At 33.2% G+C, this 12,117-nt stretch overlaps 1 protein-coding gene across 1 annotated transcript; it reads right to left on the bottom strand.

Annotated features, from left to right (window-relative positions):
- Nucleotides 1-6,846: 6,846 nt before the first annotated feature.
- On the bottom strand, nt 6,847-9,357 carry LOC122294412 (F-box/WD-40 repeat-containing protein At5g21040). The gene has a single exon (XM_043103120.1). It carries the CDS (start codon nt 8,778-8,780, stop codon nt 7,074-7,076), a length of 1,707 nt encoding a protein of 568 aa, XP_042959054.1. The 5' UTR covers nt 8,781-9,357; the 3' UTR covers nt 6,847-7,073.
- Nucleotides 9,358-12,117: the final 2,760 nt, after the last annotated feature.

The following is a 12,117-nucleotide window of genomic DNA, read 5'->3' as shown; positions in this document are numbered from 1 at the left end:
TGACTTGCATAATTTAATATATTTTACCACTTCTTAATTTTAAATTTTAGTCTAATTTTATTTATTTTTTTATTGATTTTAGGGTTTATTGTTGTCATTTAAACTTTATTTCAAATTTGAAGAAAATGAAGATCTAAATTTTAGAAGCCTATCGTCTAAGGACTCTCAGATTTAAATAAAGATTTATTTGAATATAAGAGTTGATCAATAGTATTATTTAGGAATAAAGATCAAGTTAAAATTTTGAAGATGCTAAAAATAAAAGAAGATTCTCAAATTTAAAAGGAAGAGACGTTGGCAAAGAAAAGTGATAATTTGAATCTACTCTATTGGCGTCTAACTACCAAGAGGAGAAAAAGTTTTTTTTTTTTTAAAAAAAAGAAGAAGTAAAAAGAAAAAGAAAAGAAGGTATTCATCAAATTCAAAAAAAGAGTTTCACGCATGACATGCTCTTTTGGTTTTGACTTGGCTCAAAACACGCATGCAGTTTGGTTTTGGCTTGGAATGAAGGCCCATGATGCAAAGCAGATTTCATTTACGTTGGGGCCCTTGGACGCGAAAATTGGATGCAAGCTGGCGGTTTGAATTTATAAGAGATGCATGCATTCGACACAAAAGCTGGCAACAACATGTTGATAAGGAGGCAACAGATGTGGGTGGAGTTATTTTTGTTTTTTGGCTGGGTTCTTGGACGCACGTAAAGGGGACAACTCATTTGGATTTTTTTGGAAGATTTTGGAAGAATGATGCTGCGACTTGAAGGATGAGATTGTGGACTGCGACGAGTATTTTTTTTTAGTGTTCATTTTCTTTCATTCCTCTTAAAAAAATTATGGTAAATTCATGTTGAATTTAATTTTTAGCATAAACTAAATTTTCTTTATTATAGGAAAACGATGTAATTTAGTTTTAAACTATGCTTACTTTTCTATGCTAATTTGAAATAATTCTCTTTTATATTTGTCTGAACTTATTACTTCTAATTGACTAGCCATTAATTAGATGATTTTGATATTGTGATTTGCTATTGAAAGAGGGAATTATAGGATAGATTTGGATATTTCAACATAGGTAAAAATAGAGATTAAAAAACTTATATGAACCTTCATAGTATTAAAATCGTTGATCTTAATGCTTTCTTACTTTATTAATTTGCATACTCTTGTGTAAAATGATGAATAAGAATATTTTCAATTGACTATCGAAAGAGGCTTTTGGATGCGTTTAGAGATTTTGCTAACAAACAGAGAGAATTAAACTCAATTAGTTAGATGAGTAAAGTATAGTGAGGGATTAGGTGAAATCAATTTCCTAAAATTTTTTTTTCTCATTAATTTGATCTTCGAGCAACCGCTTTCTTTTCCTTTGAATTGATTTTATTTCAAATTATAAATACAAAAATCTTAGTAACTTCTCTAAATAATGTCAAGGTTAGTATAATTTCAATATTTGTCAAAAGTAAGTTACAAATCCCTGAGGACGATATTTTTCTTATCACTTTACTATAAAACTACGATACTGTGCACTTGCAATTTTGCACCGATCACATGTGTATGTTGATTATTGATGCATAACCAAATGTGTTAGAAGTTCCAAGTTCATGTAAAGGTTGAATATTCATGTGTATAAACACTTGTATGATTCGGCTATGCCTATGTTTGATGCATTATCGAATATGTTAGAAGTTCCAAGTTCATGAAATAAATGAATATCCAAGGGTATATTTACTTATATGTTTCAGCCATGCATAGTACATGATATAGTGCAATTGTTTTGTTCCTTGTTACTCAGTGAATGTCTATGTTTAATTAAATAAGTAAAGTAACCACATGTATTAATATTTTCAAGCCATAACACGGGATGCATATGGTTGCGTACGATTACATGTTGTATGATTTGTATAAGTCTCGGCATACATGATTTCATGATTTATGAAAAGAGCAAGGTATCATAGTCTATGTCATATGCATTGGGTTTGTGAATTGTTTTTAAAAGAAAAGAGTCAATAAAAGTTTTAATCACGACCCTAATTGCTAAGAAAGGGGAATGCCCTAGTGGAACTCCTTTATCCACTCAAGAGTGTTTAAAATTGAGTGGTAACCCATGGGTCGAAGAAGTACAGTTGACAGACCTTGAATGGATCCTAAAGTAAAGGATACCAAAGCAGGGTTGCATCTAAAACTAGTGGGTGCCATAAGGTGAAAGCGAAAATGTGAACTGCCGTAATAAGTATATTTAAGAATATGACGTAGTCTCCTAGGTCAAAGTGGGCCGTTAGTTCATGTGGTAATAACGGGGAAGACACGGTGCGCAGGGGAGCCGTGAGGTATCCAACCACATATTTATGAAATGTATGAGGCATTGAGCTTCAAAATATGCTATGTTATTGTTGAACTCAAGGTTTCAAGTTTCATGTGATTATAAATCTACATATGGATTTTGATGATAACAAATGAATTCAAAGAATAAAGAAGTCTCAAGCTCAAGTTGTCTACACAATGGCAAGAAGGGAACAAGTTCACATTAAAATTATAGAGTAATGTTGTAAATCTCTTCAAAATTCGAAATTAGGATTAATGCTCAAAATTAATATTTTATCGTAAAGCATTAAAATACATTTTCCACATGTGCATGAATATTTTTGAAAATTAAATTTGAAAATTTTGAAAGATGATTGATTGTCATCTTTTGCATGTGCATGCCTTGATTAAAGGGTTGAACTTTGAAAATATTAAAGATGATTGATTGTCATCTTTCACATGTGCATGTTTTATTTGAATATTTTCAAAAGTGATTGATGCTTTTTTAGACTTATACAAAAAGTAAAAGATTAGGTTTGAATTTTTTGAAAATGAAAGTGTGCTCATTTTGTCATATGCCAAAAGTAAAAGATTAGGTTTGATTTTTTTGAAAAAGTGAATGATGTTGTCTTTGACAATTGAAAAAGAAGAACCTTTTATTTGAATTCTTTGAAAAAGTGAATGATGTTGTCTTTGACAATTGAAAAAGAAGAACCTTTTATTTGAATTTTTTGAAAAAGTGAATGATGTTGTCTTTAACATGTGAATCTTTTTAAATTTGAATATGAAGTCTCATATGCCTATAAATAGATCATTTGAGAGCTTCACATTCACAACACCAAGAGCCTACAACATTCATTCAAAGCTTTCATTCTCTCTTCTCTAAGCATTGAGCCTTAATCTTTGTTCATTTTGAGAGATATAGTTTGCATTGTATTGTTCTTATTTCACTCATTGAGGAGTGTTTTCTGATAACCTACCCACTATCAGCTTTTGTATTAGAAAAAGGGTGTGTATAACCCTTGTGTGTGTAGAAAGTATTCTACACGGGGAATAGTTGAATCACCACGTGTAAGGTGATTGCAAGTGTAGAGGGTGTTCTACACGGATCCTTTGTAGCGTTGTTGTTCAAAGGTGTAATAGGTTTCTATCTCCACCTGAAGGAGGTTGAATAGTGAATTTGGGAATCCTCAAGGGGTAGCTTGAGGTGAGGACGTAGGCAGTGGGGCCGAACCTCGTTAACATACTGAGTTTGCTTCTTTCTTACCCTTACTTTTTATATTTATTGTTATTTCATATTTTGTTTATATTTTATATTATATATTTGATTTATAATTGTTATTTTTTTTTAATACAACTCAATTCACCCCCCTCTTGTGTTAGTCATCTGGGCAACAGTTATGTGAATGATCTAGAACTTGAGCTCAAATGAAATGTTATATGTTTGAGAACCAATAATGAAAATATGAAAAGATGTTTTTCTAAAAAATGTCAAGAATGTTTCTATTACAAGTTATCTTTTGTAAAACTCAAATTTGCATAAGTCAAAGTTCATGTCCATCCATTCATTATAGTTTACTCTTATATGTTTATGATATCTATTGCATGTTGCTTATTTACTTACTGAGATTTCTCGAAATCTCACTGTGGTAGTTTCCACTACCATTCACCACCTAGAATGGAAGAAGTTATGGTAGGTACACAAAGGCCCCTTAGAACCATGAATGAGATTCACGAGTTAGTAGAGGACGAGTTTATAGTAAGAGCTCATTACAACTTTAATATGGATATGTTAAAGTTTACAACAAAGCGACTTAAGAAGATTTGTGAGACCCTTAGTGAGGCTGACAACGGGATCCTGCTTCTTGATCTCGGAAGGGCCTCAAAATTGAAGAATGATATGGATTTTGTAACGGGGTATCTCAAGCAAGCTCGAGATTCCTCGATTGAAGCAAAAGAAATTATTGCTAAGTTAAGACTTTTGGAGCCTGACCCTCAACGAAGAAGGATAATCTTTTTAAGTTTAACTGAAGATGGGCCCTTGGTGTTAGTAAGCATGAACCAGTGGAAGAAAAGAAAGTGTTCTTGAGATTTTTGTGAAAATAGTTTTATGGTCTCGTGTTTTGAGAGTCTTTTGAAAAGCAACTTTATTTTGAAAGTTTTAATGAAATCTAGACTTTTGGGATAATTGCACTTCGGTACCATGATTATTATATTATCACCAAACCAATATAGTAAAAGAATTTTTTCGCTACGAATTATTGCATACTGCTAGAATAATAGGTACATTGCATCTTATTTGTCATATACGAGAGATATGTAACCTTGAGTTACATGTCCCGATACTTCAATCACCATTCAATCCCAAATGAGGAGCTGTGGGCGTCACACTAATTGTGTTTGGTAGGCTATCAAAGAGACTTTCACGTGATACAAGGCAAGGAAGGGTTAAAATTAAGGAAAACACATTGTTTAAAGATCATACGATAATGAAGAAATTGTTGTGGTTGGCAGGGAGCTTGATCCAAAGAGATTTATCTACAAGACGTTCACGTCAACAAAATAGTACATGCAAAGATACCTTCTTTGGCAAGACACTATCATCTTTAGTATCGTATCCAAGATAAAGACTTCACCATGTGAGGCAACTTGAACCCTATAAATACACACCCAAATACGAATTGCATGATGATTAGATTGATTAAAAGACTGTAACTTAGCTTCTCTCTTAAAAAGGGGAGTAATTCTACCCACCATCCCAATTCTCATCATTTTTTCATTATCTTATGATGTGTCATTAGATAATTGAATACTATTTATTATATTTCACTTATAAACCTATAATTTAATACCACATCATGAGATGATGAGAGGATTATGAGAAAATGAATGATTAATAGAATTTTTCTTGAAAGAGTTGTCTCAAATATTACTCTACTTTTTTTATTTAATAAAATTAATTTATTTTGTGTTATGGGATTTTTTTATTTTTTATTTTTTATTTTTATAACTGGTGTATAAACTATTTTTTTAAAGGTTAACAGCTATCCTAACATTATGAGAGGGAGAGTTGGAAAAATACTCGTCATTTCATTTACATGATAGTTGAGATTTCTAAACTATTTAAACTATTTTTACTAGAAAAAAACAAATTAAAAGTTCTTGGAAAGTGCTAGACGATTTAAATCCTCTCTACTTTTAATATTTTGAAAAAATGAAAAAATATGTTATATTTTTTGTTTTGGGTAAAAAATTGTGTTCCGTTAAAGTGAAATTGAAAAGTTATTTGGATATTTATTATGACAAAAATATGTTTCATATTGGATTTGGTGAAATTTATTTCGACCATAATAACCGAGTCAAATGATTAGATGTTTAAAAAGACATTTAGATTCAAAAGGAAAAAAGAATTTCTGAAAAATCTTTTGGAATCATACATTCCCTTAATATTAAGCATAATCAGGCAAATTTACCTACGAAACTCGTCGATGATAACCAGTTCCCAACACTTGGTCGACAAAATAGTCAAATAGGCTAAAGCCGAAAATCTCAAAAACTGCAAATATCTGAAAACACTCCGCAGAAATAGGAGAGCTTAAAACCAAACGGCATTTTTTCGGTGGAACCTAAACAACACTGATCAGATTTACCATGAATATAATGGAAACATTGAAGAAACAAGGTTAATGCATCGCCTATACCAATTTGCTGACCACATCTATCTACCAGAAAGGAATTTAATAATTAATAAAAAAACATAAAAACAGAACAAGATGTTGGAATGCATCGAAAAGAAAATAGGCCTAACCATGTAGAACTTCCACCGCAACAATTCGTGTTAGAGGAAAATAGGCTCAGATCAACTTTAAACCAAGGCACCACTAAACCCTAGCCGCACCTCCTTCCTCCAAATATGAAGCAAAATGCATTTATTTTCATAAGTGAAATAAATGCATAGCCTCCCAATATACAAATATTCCCTCGATATCATTAGTTAAGTTTATATATTTTTATTAGAATTGGGTGTCTGAAAATAAAATCCGGACTAATCCTAGGGTTGCACAACCTCGACAGAGAGTTTTCCATACATGTAACTCAGATAATTGAAGAAAAATTTCCCTGGGTCATTGGTTGCATCCAAGGATTCAGATCTTAGACCTAGAGGGAGCAAACCACCATGACCAAGGCTCTTCTAAGTTGATTTAGGCTAAGAAGTTTTATTTAGCATTATATAATTTATACCCACACATAACTAATTTCCATATAGACATAAGCAACTAGATTATTTCCTTGTGCATCCCAAGGTAATGAATTACATAGTACAAGCAATCTCATAGTACTTGTTAACACAAACAAACACCTACAACTAACATATTACGAGCTAAGAAACTAATGCAAGACATAGCTTTAAAAGATTCAATTCGCTGAAACCCTTGAGACACAAATTCATCTCGTATGCCATGAGACCTGCTTGCACACAGATAAATACACTGCCAACTGCAGCACCATAAACATACATTCACTATTTATTTGTGATACTTTGAAATAGAGAAGAATGTAAAACTATAATTTGATAAACTTGTAGCAAAGCAGCAAATGGAATACAACAGAGCTACTTCTGAGGTACCATTAAGTGAACCAAGTTTAGAATCCAAAGATATGACAATATAATAAGAGCTCCTTAAACCATTAATTGTCAACCATAATGGAATCAAATACCTAAATGAGTGGAAGGGCAGTGGTGCCAGAAGCAAACAGTTAATGCTACTGCTGCTATGCCTTCAGCTTGCTGCTCACCCCACGCTTGTTGTTCCAAACACCACCCCTATCACCATTAATTGGGTTCTTCTTGGCTGCAACTGAACATTGATCAGTCTGACCTTTACGGTCCATCTCTATTCGGAGCTTACGCCGCCTCATCCTATTCTCTAACCGTATTCCTCTTAAAGCACGAATCCTCTTCTCGATTTCCAAAGCTTGTGAAAAGTTCCAAATCCTAACAACACCTTCCTCCCCTCCACACACAATTCGATCAACACCAATGTCAACTGCAAACAGATTGCTTCCATACCCATGTAACATCCTCTGTGGGGGCTCCACGCTATTCTTGTCCACATGCTTACCCCTTGAAATACGCTTGCTTGAAGCACTGTTTTTAGTTCTTAACAGCTTTCTTACATCAATTAGTGACATCTTTCCATCACTAGAAGCTGAAACAAGCCACGGAAACTCAAATGCAAGGGCATGCACAGAACCTGAGTGTGGAATCCAGGTAGCAACCTGAAAAACAGTAGTCTCAGCACAATGAGTTGTAATCTCAAACATGTGTATCGTACCATCTTCTCCTCCAGTGAAAAGAAAATTTCCGGTGTGGCTTCGTGCCAGAGAGTAAGTATTACCAACGTGAGCATTATGAATAATGGTCATCAAAATCCCACTACTGGAATCCCAAACATATACATCTGAACCTGATGCAGAAGCAATTGTAGTATCATGAGGAACAAGTCCCCATACCCAATCATTATGCCTCAAAACCTTTAAGCACTTCAATGAAAAACGGTCCCACACACGAACAGTCATGTCCCATGATCCACTATACATCCTTGTAAGATCCAAAGAAAGAGAAGTTATGGGTCCCTCATGTTCCCATAGTCGGAACTCTGAGCTATGGCTTTGAGAACCCTTAAGGTCAAACAAGTGTTGAAGCTGATCCACTGCCTTCCAACCATGGATAAATCCATCGGTACCACCAGCAACCAAAAGTTTTGTATCTGCGGCAACTGCTCGGATCGTGCAACCTAGTGGTCGCGAGGATGCTATGGACAAACCTTCTTCCATGTTCCACATCCGAACCACTGTGTCATAGCCTGACGTGAAAATGAGCTTTGCAGAAGCCAGAAGGAAAACAGTGCGAACTGCTTCAGTGTGACCATACAAAACATCTGTGCTATAACGTCCCATAAACGTCTTACTCCTAAACTCCCTCTCCACAAATAGATCCTTCCATGACTTCTCATCTGAATACCCCAAACCCAGAGGTGGTGCTGGAAGTCCCCATCTCTCACAATAGAATTCCTTCCAAGCATGGTGGTCGGATGCATGCTTATAAAGAGTTGCGGAGACACACGACACGATACCAAGTTCTTTCGGATCAAGGCAGTTAAGAATCTCAGAAATCAGTGCCGGAGGAAGATCAGTAATTGACCGACAAAAAGTGGGCAAAACATCATTAGCCAAAAACTGTTTTGAAACAGCAGAGGTTATAATGCTTTTCCTGGAATGAAATTCCGATAAAGGCTCAGAAAGTGAAACCTTTTCTTTGTCAGGCTTGGAATCAAATTCGCTACTCACAAGTGAAGTTTTTTCAGTTTTGGGTATGGAAGTGAACTGATTAGATCCAGTGTGATTCGCACAAGGATTTTGAACACAATCTATCAGCTTCTTAGAAACCTCAGGACCGTCTTGGCATTCAAATGCCATAAAACAAAAATGACTCCTAAATTTGAATTCAAGAGTTGAAAACTCAATCCCCAAAGGCAAAAACTCCCAACAAACCTACAAAACTTTTTTCACCCAGAAATCTTAATCTGAAGAAAAAATGGAGGAAAACCTAAAAGCCTTACAACAAATCAAAGAGTGGCTAGAAAAGAAACCCTAGCAGTCAACCCTAGATATTCCGAACAATTGAACTTGAGAAACGAGAAAATTGAGAACAAAATACAAGAAGAATCTGAAACAGGGAACGGGAAATAGCTTGCAAAATAATAAATTCAAAGAAATTAATTGAGAACTAAAATGTGATCGACCTAAGACCCAGGAGAGCTAATAAGAGACGAAACTGTTCGACAAGTAAATAAACTAAATTACAATGTCTGTTAGGACGATATGAGTTTCAAAGGTACCTCAGAGATGGATGAATCAGAGATTCAAAATTTGCGTTGGGAATCTTTTAGCGATCAGGGGAATGCAAAATAAAGAGGAAACTGTAGTGTTCGGGAAGACAGTCTCCTGGTCCAAGCGGTTGGGTTATGGAGATTTCTATCACCGTTTAGCATTGGGGGGCCGAAGAACACAAATCGCACGAAGAACGAATAGAATGAAATAAAGCCCAGAAAGAAGTGAGATCCTCGGAGGCCCAAGAAGTAATAACGTGAAGTGAAGGTGAGTGGGCCTTACAAAAACTCTTATTAGGAAATGCGTTTCTTTATATAGGATCGTTAGAGTATTAGTATGGATTTATTTATATGTACATATATAAAATTATATATTTTGAAGATTGAATTTACTATTATAAAAAATTCTAGATTGAGTTATGCATATTTGAATCAAAATAAAAATCTTCTAATTTTATTATTATTAATTGTTTTTCTAAAATTAATTTTTTTTATATATAAATTTTGCAATTAGGATCCACTATAAGTTTTATTCTTTAACCTGTCTTAAAAAATACTAATTTTTTTACTGTTGAGAGACAGCGAAAGTGGAAGGAGAGAGAAGAAATTAATAAAATATCATTTGAAGAGTGAACTGTATGTCTACAAAGAAGTAAAGTTACTGTTTATAACTATCCATAAATTTACATATACATAATCTAATGTAATTAATTTAATGGTTTAGTTATGTAAATATGTATTTACATATGCATATAGATAAACCAATATTAATGCTCTAAAAATTTCTAGAAAGCGGAAGGAGTTTCGACTCTAGCCACTTAATAGAGGTGTGGATTAGCATATTTCAAATTTAAAAGTGAAAGTTTTAATGGAGCTTTTGAATTTCAAAGCTTCTCTTAAAATTCTTACAAAACACTTTTCTTTATAAATCATATCATTTATTCATTTAGGATCCTTTGAGAAAAATGGGTTTCACTTGAAAAACATTTATTTTTACAGTGGTTACCACTTTTTTCAATTGGTTTACACTGAGTTCGAACGCGTGGTTTTGTGCCAACATCATTAAAAAAAAAAATTATTTTTAAATAATATTAAAATATAGTGAGCTACTTTTTAACATCCTCAATGTAAATCATATCTTCACAAATATTTATTCAAATGATGTTCGATCTTTGCTTCGTCACCGAGTGCTGATAAGTTGTCTTCCTCGATGATACTTGCCGGTGTAAGGAAAATGACTAAGCGTTGGTCTCGTTATATAAAATTAAATTATCTCATTATATTTTATCTTATATAATTATTATAATTTTTTAAAATATCTACATAAAATATAATAAATAATTTTTTTAAATCTCAAAACAAAAATAATATTAATAAATAATATTATAATAATATTTTATTCAATTTTTAATAAAATATTTATTCTCATCTCATCTGAATTATATAACCAAACGAGACCTTAGAGACAGACTCCGTTCAGAATTTTCAATCTTTGTAATTCTAGGAGTAATTGGGCAATGAATCTTCTTTGTTGTGCTTCGCTAAAATATTATTGAGATAAAAATTAAAAATTAAATAAAATATTATTAAAATATTATTTTTTAATATTATTATTAGTTTGAGATTTGAAATAGTTGAATTGTTTATTATATTTTATGTAAAGATTTGTAAAAATTATAATAATAAAATGAGATGAGTTGAATATTTCTCAATCCAAACTGAACCTAAATATTTTACCATGTTCACCTGTTCAATTTTCAAACATAGTATAAAGATCCATTTATGTGAGTTTTTGGTTATTTTCTTGTCTTTTTACCTCGCATTTTTCTTTTTTCGGCCAATTTTACCATATTCTTTATATTGTTTTGGTGAATGATCTGTGTAATATCCCATTCCTTTGAGTTCATATTTTTAATGTATGTTTGTTGTTTTAACAAAGGAGGGTCTGTATGTGTGTGGGTGGCTCATGACCTCAAACCGGGATGTAGTATTATCCCAGTGGAGCTCTTTTGGTCGCTTGAGAGCATGTAAGAACGAAGTGATGTTCCATCAGTTGACATTTGACTATTAATAGGTTCAGACGAGACAGTAATGCTCTCGGGTCGATTTGATATCTCTTGGCTGGTGGAGACTAAAGAATGCTTACTGTGAAGCGATTCTCGAGACTAAGTCATATGCATGATTGTTACTTGCAGTGTGGTGAATAGAGTCAGAGTGTGTGCACAACCATTTTAGAGGAGGTTGTAATACACGTGTTGGAAAAGAGAAAAGGTTTTCAAGTCAGTTGTGGTAGTCGGATGACCTGGGGTTCTTGAAGTTATTATTGTTTCATTTGAAGTTGGGTATTAGATGCTCGTACCGTTTAGTGTTAAGGAAGTTGTGTACTTTGCTCGGGTTGCTCAAGTAATTTTTAGTTTGCCGATATTTATGTACCTCGGGAGTTCTCATGGTATATGTTAAAGAGTTTTGCTATATACAAGCATAGTCGCGCACTAATCTGTGTACCAACACTGATTTATTCATACTTAAAATTTAAATTAACACTGTTTTTAATAAAATCTACTTTTTGACCAATCACATCATATTGGTACACAAATTAATACACAATTGTACTTGCAACTATACTTTTCCTATATTAAATAACTAATTGCTCGAGCTTATCGTGGTCTTAAGGTTTCGAATACTTTTTGCTTGGATATCTTATTATTGGAAGCGTATAAGTTGCTCGGGTTCTTATGATTTATACTTGTATTATTTGTTGTCATTACATGTATTTTATGTTTTGTCATGGTATCATATACTTAATGGGATATTTTCAAATCTTAGAGTCTCACTACAGTTTCGCTCATTGAAACCATTGACTTTAATTAGATGTAGGCAATGAGGATATGTATGAGCAGGACAATCCAACGCCTCCTGAGGAG

The sequence above is a fragment of the Carya illinoinensis genome, chromosome 14 (genome assembly GCF_018687715.1).
Source record: "Carya illinoinensis cultivar Pawnee chromosome 14, C.illinoinensisPawnee_v1, whole genome shotgun sequence".
In the NCBI taxonomy this organism is placed as follows: domain Eukaryota; kingdom Viridiplantae; phylum Streptophyta; class Magnoliopsida; order Fagales; family Juglandaceae; genus Carya; species Carya illinoinensis.
This window is presented reverse-complemented; position numbering and strand designations above follow the sequence as displayed.

Coding starts and splice junctions, on each gene's coding strand:
- LOC122294412 (XM_043103120.1), bottom strand. CDS start 8,780: ATGGCATTTGAATGCCAAGACGGTCCTGAGGTTTCTAAGAAGCTGATA.